The 15,193-nt window shown below is 52.2% G+C and overlaps 2 protein-coding genes across 2 annotated transcripts in view; both read left to right on the top strand.

Annotated features, from left to right (window-relative positions):
- Positions 1-15,193, top strand: part of LOC310922602 (large ribosomal subunit protein mL50-like) — a 66,575-nt gene that overhangs the window by 31,133 nt on the left and 20,249 nt on the right. The gene's annotated exons all lie outside the window — the stretch shown is intronic.
- LOC310923282 (uncharacterized protein) lies at positions 7,186-12,648 on the top strand. Its single transcript, XM_083884499.1, has 5 exons — positions 7,186-7,215; positions 8,198-8,545; positions 9,358-9,545; positions 11,064-11,184; positions 12,264-12,648. The coding sequence occupies exons 2-5, from the start codon at positions 8,413-8,415 to the stop codon at positions 12,332-12,334; spliced, it is 513 nt and encodes a 170-aa protein (XP_083740625.1). The 5' UTR covers positions 7,186-7,215; positions 8,198-8,412; the 3' UTR covers positions 12,335-12,648.

Genomic DNA, 15,193 nt, shown 5'->3' with positions numbered 1-15,193 from the left:
ACTCAAAGTGAATAAAAGGAAAGCAATCACAGTTAGAGGTGATACAACTTATCTGATTTGTCATTTATGGTGACACTGAAGCCTAATTTTCAGCTCTCCCGGAGGGGTGGTGATCCTCCAATCCAAGGTATTTGAGTCCTCAACCTTTTTTACCCTTGATGAACGAGTCCAGCCTTTTTCTGCAGTTCAGACCGCAGTATCAGTGATGAGGAGAACAAGGAAGGGTCCTTCCCAGTGTGGGGTGAGGGGAAGTTCTGATGGATTGCGAATCCCAGAGGAGCACTTTGGGGGATAAGTCCACGCCTTCGGAGATCCTGTAAATTTTTGTTTACAGCAATGAGATAAGGTTGTAATTGTGCATCTTTGACTTGAGGGTGTCCCACCGGCATTCCATGTTTGTAGGGCATTCCATACAACATTTCAAAGGGGGACAACCCGGTCTGAGCGCGGCATAGTTCTTATGTTAAGCAAAGTGAGAGGAAGACATTTGATCCAAGACATTTTTGTTTCCAGCATAAGTTTAGACAATTGAGACTTTAGGGTTTGATTCATCCTTTCCACCTGTCCCAAGCTCTGAGGATGCCAAGGGGTGTGATACTGCCATCTGATGCCCAAAGCTTCTGAGGTTTGCTTGATAATTCTTGAAGTGAAATGTGTCCCTTGGTCTGAATCAATATAGTCTATTATTCCATACCGAGGGATAAGTTCCTCTAGTAAAATTTTTGACACAGTCTGTGCAGTGGCTTTTGCCCTGGGGTAAGCTTCCACCCAATGAGTCAGTTTGTCCACTATCACCAATAGAAATTTGTATCTCCCGATTTTTGGTAATTCAGTGAAATCTACCTGGATCCTTTCAAATGGCCTATATGAGAGAGGACGACCTCCCCAGGTAATTTGTCTGGATCTGGATCGATTTACCTTTTGGCAGAAAACACACCCTTGTACCTCTTGTTCGGCAAGTTCAAAAATCCCTTTGCACCTGAAAATCTTCAGAAACTGTTCTGCCAATGCCCGGGTTCCCCAGTGCATTTGTTTGAGCAATCTCTGCAAGATTATTCTCGCTGCCCCCCTTGATATTAATTCCCTCCCATCGGGCAGCCTCCACTTCCCCCTTTCTAGGACCCCTCCGATCTTCTTGAATTCCTCGGTTTCCTTTTCAGAAGGGAGCAGAGGGAATTCAGGGGCTTCCTCCATTGTCACCTCAGGGACACTCACCATGAGCAGGGCTGCTCTTTTTGCTTCCCTGTCGGCTAGATTGTTACCATGGGTTTGGAATTGTAATCCTGTTTGGTGTCCCTTTACATGGACCACTGAGATTTCTTTCGGTTCTTGAATGGCCTCTAGGATTTGTTTAATTATTTCTCCATGGATTAAGCCTCTTCCCTTCATATTTATCAGCCCTCTTTCTTCCCAAATTTTCCCAAAAGTATATACCACTCCGAAGGCATACCAGGAGTAGGTATAGACAGTTCCCCTTTTACCTTTCAGCCGCCGGAGGGCCCTTAAAAGAGCATAAAGCTCACAGGCTTGGGCTGACCAACCCACTTCTACGGGACCTGATTCCACCACCTCTCCCGATTTACCATCCCCAACCGCATATCCTGACTTCCTCTTTCCTTCCACCACCTTTGCAGAACCATCTATGAACCACTTCTCTCCTCCTTCCAATTCCTGATCCTTCAAATCAGGTCTTACTTTCGTCTGAAGCTCCCCAATCTCAGCACAATCATGTAATAACTTTTCTGAGGCTTCTCCAAATAGAAACTGAGCCGGGTTCTGTGCAGAGGTAGTTTTTAATTCCAAACCCAAAGAGCTGATTAGAATGGCCTGGTATTTCAGAAGCCTGGAATCAGTTAACCACTTCTCTGCTTTCTGTTGCAAGATATTTCTCACATCATGAGGGGTATAAACTACCAAAGGCGCTCCGAAGGTTACTTTCTTAGCCTCCTCAACCAAGACAGCAACAGCCACGATTGCCTGCAGGCATGTAGGCCACCCTCGACTGACAGGATCCAAAATCTTTGACACAAAACCTATAGGTTTTCTTTTTCCTGGCCATTCTTGGGTTAGGACTCCTTGTGCTGTCTGTCCACTCACATCCACAAATAACTGAAATTCTTTATTTATGTCTGGTAACGTCATCACCAGAGCAGTCATGAGGACATCCTTTAATTTCTGAAAATCTGATTCGTCCTGCTCAGTCCACTTCACTCTGTCAGTGTTTAACCTTTCATACAGAAATTTTACCTTTTCACTGAAGCCCTCAATCCACTGTCTGCAATATCCCAGGAGCACCAGAATCTGCCTAATTTGTCTTTTAGTTTTTGGTGCAGGTAATGTTATGATACCTGCCACCCTTTCAGGGTCCAATTTCTTTTTCCCTCTAGTTAACCAATGTCCTAAATATTTTACTTCGGGCTCTGTGAATTGCAGCTTGGATTTTGAGACTTTCAAACCCTTCTTTCCCAAAAAATTCAACAAAGCTACAGTACATTCCCTGACATTTTCCTCAGTGGGTCCAGCTATTAACAAGTTGTCCACATACTGCAAAAGCTTTGTCCCCTCCCTCGGGATGAATTGGGTCAACAATTGTTCTAACGCTTGTCCGAAAAGGTTTGGGGATTCTACAAACCCCTGGGGGAGGACCGTCCACCTTAACTGCTGTTTTCTGTTTGTATTCAGGTCCTCCTACTGAAAAACAAAGTAATCTCTACTTTTTTCATCCAAAGGGCAAGTCCAAAAGGCGTCCTTCAGATCAATCACACTGTACCATTCATCTTCGGGAGAGAGTCTATTTAGCAGGGTATAGGGATTTGCCACCACCGGGAATCTAGTTTGGGTTCTGGCATTCACAGCTCTTAAATCCTGTACCAGTCGAAAACTTCCGTCGGTTTTTCTCACAGCCAGTATGGGGATGTTATGTTGAGACATGCACGGCTCTAGAGTACCTCCCTTCAGGAGATCATCTATTATTTGTTTCAACCCCTTTCTCCCTTCCATTGGGATGGGATACTGTTTGACCCTTATGGGGTCCTCCGGGTTTTCAATCTCAATGTGAATAGGTTCGACTTCCAACCTCCCTACCTCTTCTTTCGAGTGCCAAACCTCTGGATTGATTTCTTCCTCGTCCTTTGCAGTAAGCCTAAACATTTTTACCACTAGTTCTGAACTTTTTGCAATCACACTAATTCCGAATGCAATGATCGTATCTCTTCCTAACAAATTATAATCAGCTTCTTCTACAGCAACAAGTCTCCCAAGCAAATTTTATTTTCAGACTCAATTTCCACATTTTTTATTACAGGCACTTTAAAGGGATCCCCCTTAGCACCAATCACCAACACTCTCTCCTTACTAATCTCACATCCACACGGCAAATTTTGCAAAGTACTTCTTTCTGCACCAGTGTCTACCAAAAAAATTACCTCCTGTCGTTGGGGGCTTTTAATTTTACCAGGGGCTCTCTGGATGTTCTGGTCCCCAAAGTGAAGAGCCCCTGACACCCCTAATCCTCCTGAAAAATTTTCTCATCCTTCATCCTTTTTTGGCAGTCCCGCCGAATGTGCCCTGCCTTTTTACAATAATAACATTCTGGGAGTTCCTTCGGGGTGGCCGGGGTTGCCTTGCAAAAGCCCTGAGGCTTTCGGGGCATTGTTTTATACTTACCCTGTGCCTGTTGCTTCTGAACTTCCTTTACTGCAGCCACTAGGACCTTAGCCTGTAACTTTTGTATCTCCCCTTCCCTTCTCATGTATACTTTTTGGGCCTCTCTTAGGAGTTCCTGCAAGCTCTTGTCTTGCCACCCATCTATCTTTTCTAATTTTCTCCTAATGTCCTCCCAGGATTTAGCAACACACTGAGTTTTTAGCAGAACCTCCCCCACCGGAGAGTCTGGATCGGTTCCAGAATACATCTGTAAACTCCGCCCAATCTCTCAATCCATTCAGTGGGAGATTCGTCCTTCCCTTGACAATCACCAAAAACTTTGCTAATGTTTTGGCCCCTTGGAACCGCTTCTCTTACACCTTGAATTATGATATTTCTCAAGTCTACCATATTCCGCCTCCCATCCTCTGTTTGCGCATTCCAACTTGGGCTAGTGCTGGGTCACTTCTGGTCGCCTGGTGTCCCCTGTGGATTGCGCCGGTCCCAGTCTCTAATACCCGCCTGCTTTATCATCTCTCTCTCCTCGTTGTTAAACAAAGTCCTTAGGATTGCCATGAGATCATCACAGGTATAGATACTACTTCCTAAGAACTCATCCAACCTCTCTGCCACACCAAAAGGATCATCCAACAACCATCCCATCTCTTTCTTAAAAGCTCTTACATCTCCTGTGTTGAGGGGAACATTCACAAACCCGATAACCCCGGGGGCCGTCGGAACTTCCCTTAGGGGAAGTAAACTGTGTCCCTCATTTTCACTCTCTCCCCATTCATCACCCATCAGCCTAGCTTTCAAACGTGTTCTGCTAGCAGGAGGGGAACTGATGGCTGTGGGTTGTCTCCCTTTGGCGGGCTGTGGTGGTGGAACCACCGTTTGTGGGGCAGAGGGGATCCTCTCCTCCTCTCGGGCGGACCCTGGTTGTGGCGGCAGTGCCAGCAAGGGTGAGAGAGGCTGTTCCCATCTTCGCGCGGACGGGATCTCAGAGGGGGCTCCCGTGGTCATGGTGTCCACTGGCCGGGGCGCAGCTGACGGACCCAGACTGGACGGAAGGGGAAGGAGAGGGGGTGGCAGCAGGGAAACTGCCAGTGGGGACAAGGGACGGGAAGCCTGTGTCGTTATAGACATAGGGCTTCCCACTTGGGATACTTGTGCCCTCATAGGTTGGTTTCGGGGGTCCAAGGGAGCCGTGGGCACCACTTGATCCGGAGAGGGTGGTGAGTTCGGCCCATTGTAAGGGGGTGGGAGATGGTCTAGAGGTTCCCAGGGCTCGGTCCCGGTTCCAGGCCGCCCCTTCTGTTTTATCGGGAACAATCCCGCTCGGGTATTCAGCCAGAGCCGAGCATATTCCCTCTCCTCAGGATCTGAGGGGTTTTTATTTTCCACATAGAAGTTCAATTCATTACATGTCCATTTTTCAAATGTTCCCAACACCGGCCACATAAGGTGGCTCCTCAACTCTTTGCCTCCCCACACATCAACACACTTCGTCTTCACCAGGAGTATTCCATACCCAGCTGGGGACTGTCCATGCTGCATAACCAGCACTGCCAGCTGGAGCACGGGGGGCTGAAATGCCCAGGGTGGCTGCAAGAATCCAAACACATTGCTCAGGCTCCTGAATGCGGCTTTGGGATGCAGAGCTCTATTGCTGCCTTGGATCAAACATCACAGACAGCAACCTCAATTCCAGAAATGTATTCAAACTTCCCAGGGAATTGGAAGAGTGATTCTTCCTCTTAAAAATATTTATCCTTATTGATGTGTCATAGATTAAAGTATGGATTGGAAAACTGATTAATCCCTCATGTAAAGCAACATCCTTCCGGGGGCAGGATTTTAGCTTTGATGAAAATGCTGACAAAACTGCCCCTTCCTGTTGCTGCTTCTACTCCCAAAGAATGAGAAATGTGCCAAATCTGCTGAAGACAGTGAGAAATCAGCTGCCAGGTGGCTGGAAAGGGGGCAAAAAGAATGTCTTCAATTCTCTCCTTTTCACCATCTCCCCTTCTCCCATTTGTCCTGTCTGCTTTGAAGTGGAGAACTCTGCAACTCCAACCAAAACAGTGAAGTTACTCAGCTTAACATCTTCTCCCTCCCTTCAGCCATGCAGAACACAAAGTGATTTTTGCTTTAACTGGACAAATAGGAAGAATTTCCCATGGGATTCCTCAATTTGGACCCCTTTCCGAAAGTTCCTGCATTGCCTCGGTGGTTTGGAGTTGAGCTGCAAAGCAAAGGCAGAAGGACGATTGAAGTCAGAGAAAGAAAGGGTTGGCCCTTGGCCCCGGGAGCCGTCCTGCCGTGCCGTGCCGTGCCGGGCTGAGGGGCCTGTTGTGATTTGAAAGCAAAATGAATGAGAGGCTCCAAGTCAGAGATATAATTTAATAAGAAGAAAGGTAAAAAGGTAAAGGTAAAAGTAAAATAAAATAAATGCAATAACACAAAGGACCACTGACAGAGTCAGAATACAACCTGAGCAGGACGGTGGAAGCAGTCCAGGTGAGGTGTTCTTCCTGAAGCAGTGATCCTGTAGAAAGGTCTGGGAGCTCTGCTCCTCTGGGAATCCAGTGGATAAGTGCCCTTGCACTGTCCCAAATCCCAGCTTATATCCAGGTGAGAATGCTTGGCTCCTCCCCCTGGGCAGAGCATCTCACAATGGCATGAGAAGTGTGAAATGGGTCCTTGATGGCCCATTAACAGAGATAACCCCTGGAGGGAGTTACCTGTGACTTATGGGTCATTAGCAGAAGACACCCCCAAAGGCGTTAATGGGCCATTAGCAGAAAAGGCAGGGGGCTTGGGAAAACACTAGCCCACCTGGTTTCAATAGTTCATGAAGATGGTGATAGAATAAATACTTTGTGTACATCCTACACTGCAACCCAGGACAGGGCCGCTGGTCCCGCCGTTCGGGCCGCGCTGGGGTCAGCCCGGCGCCCCCCGGGGCCGTTGCCCGTTGCCCGTTGTTGCCCGGGCCGTTCGGGCCGCTCGGGCCGTTCGGGCCGTTCGGGGCAGTCGGTGGCGGGGCCATGGCGGAGCTGCCGCTCCCCGCGGGGCTCGACGCCGGCACCTTCCCCGCCAAGCTGTGGCGCCTGGCGAACAGCCCCCGCGTCCGCTCCGTGCGCTGGGACGGCCAGGCCCGGGGGCTGCTCATCGAGCGCTCCCTCTTCGAGCGGGAGCTGCTGGGCCGGGCCGACGCCCGCGGAGGGGGCGGCGAGGGGCCGGGGCCGGCGCCGGACGCTTTCCAGGCCAAGCACTTCGGCAGCTTCGTGCGGCAGCTGAACCTCTACGGCTTCCAGAAGGTGCCGGGCTGGGTGGGCGCGGCCGTGCCGGGCGACGCCGGGGGCTGGCTCCACTTCAGGAACCCCAACTTTCGCCGCGACCGGCCCGAGCTGCTGCTGGGCATCAAGCGGCTGACCAGGGCCAACAGGCAGCGCCTGGCGGCGGGGCTGGAGGTGCGAGGCCGCCGGCCCGGCCGCTTCCAGCAGCTCCGCACGGAGCGGCCGCTGCCCGCGCTGCCCGCCCTCCCCGCCGGGCCGCCCCGGGCAGGTGAGACGGGCCGGGGCCGCGGGCGCCGAGGGCGGCGGGGCTTTGGCCGCGGGCGGGAGCGGGCCCTGCCCGGGCTGGGGCTGTCCTGGGGCAAGGGGCTGTGCCGGGCTGGGGCTGTGCCCGGCGAGGGGCTGTGCCGGGCGAGGGGCTGTGCCGGGCGAGGGGCTGTGCCGGGCGAGGGGCTGTGCCCGGCGAGGGGCTGTCCCCGGGCGAGGGGCTGTCCCCGGGCGAGGGGCTGTGCCCGGCGAGGGGCTGTCCCCAGCGAGGGGCTGTCCCCGGGCGAGGGGCTGTCCCCTGCGAGGGGCTGTCCCCTGCGAGGGGCTGTGCCCGGGCGAGGGGCTGTCCCCTGCGAGGGGCTGTGCCCGGCGAGGGGCTGTGCCCGGCGAGGGGCTGTGCCCGGGCTGGGGCTGTCCCCGGGCGAGGGGCTGTCCCCAGCGAGGGGCTGTCCCCTGCGAGGGGCTGTGCCCGGGCGAGGGGCTGTCCCCAGCGAGGGGCTCTGCCCGCGGGGCCCGGGGCTGTCCCCGACGGGCCGGTCCCGCCACGCCCTGGCCCGCCCTGCCCGCAGCCGGCCCGGCCCCGCGCCCTGCCCGGCGCTGCTGCTTCTTCTCCCGGCCCTGGGACGCTTGGGGAACTCTCCGGGAGTGCCGAGGGCTCGGTCGGGGTCAGGCCCAGCGGGACGGAGCTCCTGTCCCGTTTGGAGCAGAGGTGAAAAGCGCCGGCAGTCGGGTTTCTGGCAGTTGCCTCCTGCCCAGGAATGGCAGCGGGACAGTTCTCCCAGACAGTTGAACATATAAAGGAGAGCTAAGTAGACAAGGTTCTGCTTGTTGAATAGCCCCAGAACATCGGTGTTTTTTTCTTCTTTCTCACCCTGCTTGGGAGGATGGGAGCTTTTGCCTTCCATGACAGAAATACAGCTGCTGCCAAGGGAAACACACCTGAAGGCCAATAGTGACCCAGTCTTCCCTTTCTTCTTCCCTCACAGCACTCTTGTACCAGGACCTCGGTGCTGCCTCACCTGAGGATTCAAAGCTGCCTCCAGGCCCTTTCAGGCAAAATCCAGGTCCTCAGGGGTCTGAGGTTTGCCTAGCATCTCCCAAAAAAGTGTTAGCCACATCAGGACTACTTGGGCTTTCATCAGAGGAACCGGGCACATGCAAATTTCAGCTCAAGTGTGAGCTCATCATTCCACTGGTTTGCATGGACCTTAAATGCCACCCTGAGCTCGTTGTTCCACTGGTGCCTGTAGAGCATCACAGCACTTCCCTGGCCTCTTCAGAGAGCAGCAGCTGCACATCTTCAGAGCAGCACTCGCCAGCCAAGGAGCCACCAGGTGGGGCAAGATTTTCTACCCTTCCTTTTCAAATGGGACCTGGTTAGTGACCCTTTGATGTGTTTTCCCCCAGTGCTCTGTCATGGGTAAATGTCAAGTGAGAACCAGGTAGAAAGGGTAAAGTGGCCTAGGAAGAGGGACCGTAAAACCAGAAAGATTCTCTGTCTGTTTTTCCTGTCCTTCCTGCAGATTTGGAGGGTGTTCTGGGCATTTCCCAGACACTGCTGAGGTGCAAGGGCGAGGTGAAAACTATTGCCTGACAAGAGGAAAGGGTCAAGTGAACTCCCCTTTATTTGAATGAAGCCAGACCAGGACAGTGATAGGATCTTGCAAATGTTTAAGAATGACTGTCCTGCAAATCAAGCAGTGCCATTAAAATGAGCTCTGTGTACCCCAGAACAGCTGCAGCTGTAGAATATGGACACACCCAAAAGGTGGCTTTTAGAGTAAAGTCCCAGTTTAATTTCAGCATGTGTGTCTGAAGATCTGGGTGAATCCACTTTCTGTGGTCTTTTGTGATGAGAAACCCAAGCAGCCAAATCCCAAAGCTGCTGGGAAGATGCAAAAGGCTGTGATTGTAAAGTGTTTGTGTGTGTCTGTATCAGTTTTCCAATCCATACTTTAATTTATGACACATCAATAAGGATAAATATTTTTAAGAGGAAGAACTCACTCTAACAATTCCCTGGGAAGTTTGAATACATTTCTGGAATTGAGGTTGCTGTCTGTGATGTTTGATCCAAGGCAGCAATAGAGCTCTGCATCCCAAAGCCACATTCAGGAGCCTGAGCAATGTGTTTGGATTCTTGCAGCCACCCTGGGCATTTCAGCCCCCCGTGCTCCAGCTTGCAGTGCTGGTTATGCAGCATGGACAGTCCCCAGCTGGGTATGGAATACTCCTGGTGAAGAGGAATTGCCACCCCTGGATCTGGACCTTGTGCTTGAGACACTGGAGGAGATGCTTTCACCATCCCTGCCTGAAAGGTCTCCCTGTGCTCAGGTAATTCCGTTGGACATAAAGGGATAAAAGGGGCTGGACTGAGAGCTTTTGAATGTTGTTCCATGGCTGAGAAGCAAAGGCTTCTTGAATTCAGCTGTGAATGGACAGGGAAGGATTTGCTTGGTAAAGCAAGATTTCCTAAAGAAGAGGGAGTGAAAAAGTCTCCCCCCGAGTAAGGATGAGAGGTGTGAGCCTGTGTCGGGCACGTTTGGGTGCTCCTGTTTCTTGGGAAGATTCCCTCCTGCAGGGGGTGGGGTATTTGTGGTGAGGAAGTGGAAGAAGCTTTGTATGTTCTAAGAGGCTTTGTTTGATGGGAAATAAGAGAAGAGTGTTTGGAGAATTGCCACTGAAGGCAGTGTCCGTGCTGGGAGGAGCATGGGAGAGGTGCCTCTGTTCCAGCAGCAGATGTGGCCTCTGCCTCTTTTGGGTTGGAAGGGCAAGGCAAAGTAAGGGCTGGGCTGCAGCTGCTGCTGCTGTGTGAGCCCTGCTGGGCGTGTGGGCACTGCCAGAGACATGTGAGGGGATGGGCTGGAGCTGCAGCTTCCTTGTCCTCTCAGTAACCTGCTCAGTAAACTGCAGTCCAGTTTCCATCTGAGACATCCTCAGCAGGGCAAAGTGGCCAGTCCTGCTCTCCATGTTCCAGAGCTCGGTCCCCTTGCTCTGGGCCATCTCTGTGGGAAGAGATGTGTGCCATGCATGCAATCCCTGCAAAGCTGCAGCCTGGATGAGACTGTTCTGCTCAGGGCTGTGGAGGGAGGAGCACATCCCTGTGCCAGGAGCTGGCAGGACTCTTTCCTTAGCACCCATTCCATGGGTTCAGTGTCACCCCCACATTCAGCATTGTCAGCTTTGGGACTGTATTTGAGAAGCCAAATCTTTTTGACTGTTGAAGGGCTTTGGGGGCCAGACTTCTTGTTAGGAACAAGGGATGAAAGTGTGTGAGCCCTGGTGTCTTTAGGGAGCAGATGTGTTGGTTTTGAGGCTCCATGACTTGTGTGATTGGTGAGAAGGACAAAGTTGGTGCTGGTCATGAAATGGTTAAGGATTCCTTTAAGCCCAGGGGCTTCTTCTAAGTTGAAGAGCAGTTCAATCAGAGACCATTAGTCCTTGTGTTTGACAGATTCCCTCTTTGGATTAGGAATCCACTTTCACTTAACTCTTGCCTCTTCCCAGACTTGCCTGGAGTGTTCAGTTCCTGTATTGGCACAGGCCTTTTGCATATTACTATACAACCTTGCCAAAGGATTTCTCTGTTCATTTAATATGCAGACCCATTGCCTGCTGTAGATTCGTTATTGAGAAGGGGCAGACTCGAAGTGGGGAGGGGAATACTTTGGAATTGCCCAAATCTTATTGCAAAGAATGATGATCTTTTATTTTCTGCATACTCACACATACCAGTTTTCAAAAGCATTTTCTTCCTTAAGAAAAGGAAATGTTGCAGGGTCTGAACTATTGTGTCCCTGCAGAAAATAGCAACTGATCTTTGGGTTTCTTTCTTCCACTTTTTCTTTTCAGGTCAATATTAGTGTTGCCCCTGAGTCTTCAGGAGGGCAGCCTGTGAACAAGGCTGCAGCAGAGGGAGCTTTGCCTGGTGCTGTGAGCTACAGGAACAGTTCTCAGGAGCCCGAGGAGCTTGGTAAGGAGAGAGCCCACATTGGTTTAGAGAGGTGTGAGACAGCTGCTCTGAGCCTGCCCTGACAGGAAGGGAGATGAGAGTTCTTGTCTGCAGGGTTGGTGCTTCCTGGTGCCTTTAATTCAAATCCTGCACTGGCACAACCTTCCCGAGGCTTGTCCTCCATGGTTCTCCAGAGACTCTGACACTGAATCCTCTGCTGTGGCAAGAGAACAGGGAATAAACCTGACCTTGTGGGAGCTGTGTCACCAACCTGTGTGTCCCAATTTTGTGCTGGGATCCATGGATAGGTTTGCTGCAGGCTGACAGTGCTCCGGAGGCAACACTGAGTGACTCTTGAAGCAAGAGAGGAAAACCCCAGCAGAAAGTCAGTGTAGAAGTCTGAGCATTTGTCTCCAAGCATTAAATCAATGCAGTACCAGTCTGCTGGTGGCTGTAGTGAGATACATTAAAAATACAAGCAGCAGAAACTCTGAGGCCAAACAAATCATTAGTCACAAATCCAGTAGCTCAAGGAAAAACTTGAATTAGTGCAAATTCACAAGAACTAATAGGAGAGAGAGAGCTCTTTGGATCTGCATTCTTAAACAAAGCTGGTGCAGTCTGCAGGCCTGGAAGGGAGCTCTTTCCCTCCCTGCTCTTCATCCCAGAGCTGGTGGTGGTGCTGGAGGAGCTGTTGCTGACTGCAGAGGCAGTTTGTAGATGGCAGGGAGCAGTGCTGGTTCATAACTCAGCTCACAGCACCCTTCAGCTTCAGCCATTTCAGTGAGGACTGAGGTCTCTGTGAGCTCAGAGAAAGAACAAGGCTGGGCTTCTTTATGGGCGCTGGGAGTGTCTCTGTTTCAAGCTGTCATGGGTGCCACTTGCAGTGCAAGTGTTGTGAGTTTATTGGGGTACTTCAAATCTTCAGAAGTTTTGAAAATTTGGAAGGATTCCTGTTCTTTCAAGAACAGACCTGAAATTCCCAAGTGAGAGTCTCCCTTTCAGGCTGTCTTTTAGAGTCTCTGATAGAAGTACACTTACTTCCAAGGGGAAAGATGCACGAAGGCCAATATTGACTCAGCATTCCCTTTGCTTCCCAGATATCCATCTGATCTACCTTGCCAGGAGGGCTGCCCTGCGTGGGAAGAAGGACCAGAGGGAGAGCCTGTGACCATCAGGCAGGTGGAATCCTTCTGTTTATAGATACATTTAGAGATTTCTATAGTTTTATTTATATATCCATATAGCTACATTTATAGATTTATAGAGTTGTGTTTATATGTGCATGTATTTCTACATCTATATAGTTAAATCCATATATATAGTTATAGATGTGATAGAATTGTATTTATATGTATGTAGTTACATTTATAGATTTTCAGATTTACATGTATGTATGCATAGAGTACCATTTATATCTATATAGTTATATTTATAAATGTGCATAGTTATGCAGTTAGAGCTATATGGTTTATATACCATAAGTTTATAAGTTTATATATTTATATATATATATAAGTTTATATAAGTTTTATAAGTTTAGATACATAGATAGAGCTGTGTAGACCTTGGCTGCCTTTTTCACCTTTTGCTTTTTCTGCTTTTCTCCCTGTCCCCCCTCTGTCCCCTGTCCCTGTGCTGGGTCCGAGCGGCGGCGGAGCAGCAGTTCCAGCCCCAGCTGGAGCGCCGGGAGCTGCCGGGGGCCCCGGGCAGTGTCCCCTGAGGAGCTGCTGGAGGAGCAGCAGTTCCAGCCCCAGCTGGAGCGCCGGGAGCTGCCGGGGGCCCCGGGCAGTGTCCCCTGAGGAGCTGCTGGAGGACGGTGAGACAGAGGGGGCTCAGGGGGCTGAGGAGGCGCTGGCGCTGAAGAGACGGTGACCTTGAGGTGCCGGGGGACTGAGGGGAGTAGAGGGCCACGGTGGCACTGAGGTGACAGGGAAGGGGCACAGGCTGAGGGGGGCGGTGGGTCTAAGGGGATGGGATGGGTCAGAGGGGACTGAGGGGACTGTGAGGGGCTGAAGAAACTGAAGGGGGCTGGGGGTTTGCTGAGAGGACGGCGGGCCTGAGGGGATGGAGGGGCCACCAGGGAGCACAGAGGGGTCCGGGACTGCAGCTCTGCCAGGCCACGGAACCAATTCCAGAGCCTCCACTCTTGTTGCCAGAGCTGCCCTGCAGACCTTGAGGACAGCGGCAGAGTGACGGGAGCCAGCAGGGAGAAGCTGCAGAGCAGCAGCGAGAGCAGCGCCCAGCCGAGAGCCCGGGTGAGGCCCCAGGGCCGGCGGGGCAGGCCGGGGCTGGGGGCGGCGGGGCCTTTGGCCGTGGCACCGCCCGGCTGGGCAGGAGCGGGCCCTGCCCGTGCTGGGGCTGCTCAGCGCGGTGCCCCGGCCGGCACAGGGGCTGTCCTTGGGCCGGGGTCTGTGCCGGCACAGGGGCTGTCCTTGGGCCGGGGGCTGTCCTTGGGCCGGGGGCTGTGCCGGCACAGGGCTGTCCTTGGGCCGGGGGCCGTCCTTGGGCCGGGGGCTGTGCCGGCACAGGGGCTGCCCTTGGGCCGGGGGCTGTCCTTGGGCCGGGGGCTGTGCCGGCACAGGGGCTGTCCTTGGGCCGGGGGCTGTCCTTGGGCCGGGGGCTGTGCCGGCACAGGGCTGTCCTTGGCCCGGGGGCCGTCCTTGGGCCGGGGGCTGTGCCGGCACAGGGGCTGTCCTTGGGCCGGGGGCTGTCCTTGGGCCGGGGACTGTGCGGGCACAGGGGCTGTCCTTGGCCCGGGGGCTGTCCTTGGGCCGGGGGCTGTGCCGGCACAGGGGCTGTCCTTGGGCCGGGGGCTGTCCTTGGGCCGGGGACTGTGCGGGCACAGGGGCTGTCCTTGGGCCGGGGGCTGTCCTTGGGCCGGGGGCTGTGCCGGCACAGGGGCTGTCCTTGGGCCGGGGGCTGTCCCTGGGCCGGGGGCTGTGCGGGCACAGGGGCTGTCCCTGGGCCGGGGGCTGTCCTTGGGCCGGGGGCTGTCCTTGGGCCGGGGGCTGTGCGGGCACAGGGGCTGTCCCTGGGCCGGGGGCTGTCCTTGGGCCGGGGGCTGTCCTTGGGCCGGGGGCTGTGCCGGCACAGGGGCTGTCCTTGGGCCGGGGGCTGTCCTTGGGCCGGGGGCTGTGCCGGCCGTGCCGGGCTGTGCCGGCGGCTGCGGGACGGTCCCGCCGCGGCCGCGCTCACCGCACCCTGCCCCGCTCGGCTGCTTCTCCTTTCTAACCCTCCGGGGGGGCTCTGAGATTTTCCCTTCCCTGGTGGAAGTGCAGGTGCCGCCAAGGGAAACGTCCTGATACTGATTCAGTGTTCCCTCGGCCTCCCAGGTGGCCCATCTGCTGTCCCTGTCCAGGAGAGCTGCTCTGCACAGGAGGAAGTGACAGAGGGAGAGGCTTTGAGGATGGGGCAGCTGGAATCCTTCTGCTAATAGTTCATTTTAAAGATGTCTGGACTTGCTCATAGAGAGGGATAATTATATGGATATTTATAGATGTATGTTGCTATTTGTGTAGGAATATTTCTATATGTCTGTTGTTATATTTATGCAGGTACTATGTATATATATGTATATGTGTATATATACATATATGTTTGTAATTACAAATATGTGTATATGTATCTAAATATACATGTATGTTATATCAGTGTTTAGTTCTATTTCCTATGTATAGAGCTGTGTAGGTATCACTTTCTATTGATGCAGTTATAGGTATATGGCTCTTCAGGTGTATTTGTATCAGTAGATATGTCTATTTTTGTATTTTTATATGAATATTGATCTGTTTCTGTCTGTTTACTTATATTTACATATGTGTCCAGAAGTATAGCTGTATATTTGTATTGATGCCGCTGGATATTTAGATTGGTACAGTGATAATTGTGTATTTATAGATAGGTTTGGTTTATATACCTACTTACATATATATAGTGTGTAATATGTAACACAATCTATATTTACATTTGTAGACTGCTCGAGTTATATATGTATTTTATATATGTGCATACATAGATATTTAATTCC

This window comes from Zosterops lateralis (genome assembly GCF_965231275.1).
Source record: "Zosterops lateralis genome assembly, chromosome: Z".
Taxonomy (NCBI): Eukaryota; Metazoa; Chordata; class Aves; order Passeriformes; family Zosteropidae; genus Zosterops; species Zosterops lateralis.
The sequence above is the reverse complement of the archived record's forward strand: the minus strand, read 5'-3'. Positions and strand labels throughout refer to the sequence as shown.

What these genes read in the sequence shown, in the direction of transcription:
- LOC310923282 (XM_083884499.1), top strand. Translation starts at nt 8,413, where the DNA reads ATGGACCTTAAATGCCACCCTGAGCTCGTTGTTCCACTGGTGCCTGTA. An exon ending in GCCAGCCAAGGAGCCACCAG is followed by an intron (nt 8,546 to 9,357) that starts GTGGGGCAAGAT and finishes GGATTCTTGCAG; the next exon opens with CCACCCTGGGCATTTCAGCC. An exon ending in AAAGGTCTCCCTGTGCTCAG is followed by an intron (nt 9,546 to 11,063) that starts GTAATTCCGTTG and finishes TTTTCTTTTCAG; the next exon opens with GTCAATATTAGTGTTGCCCC.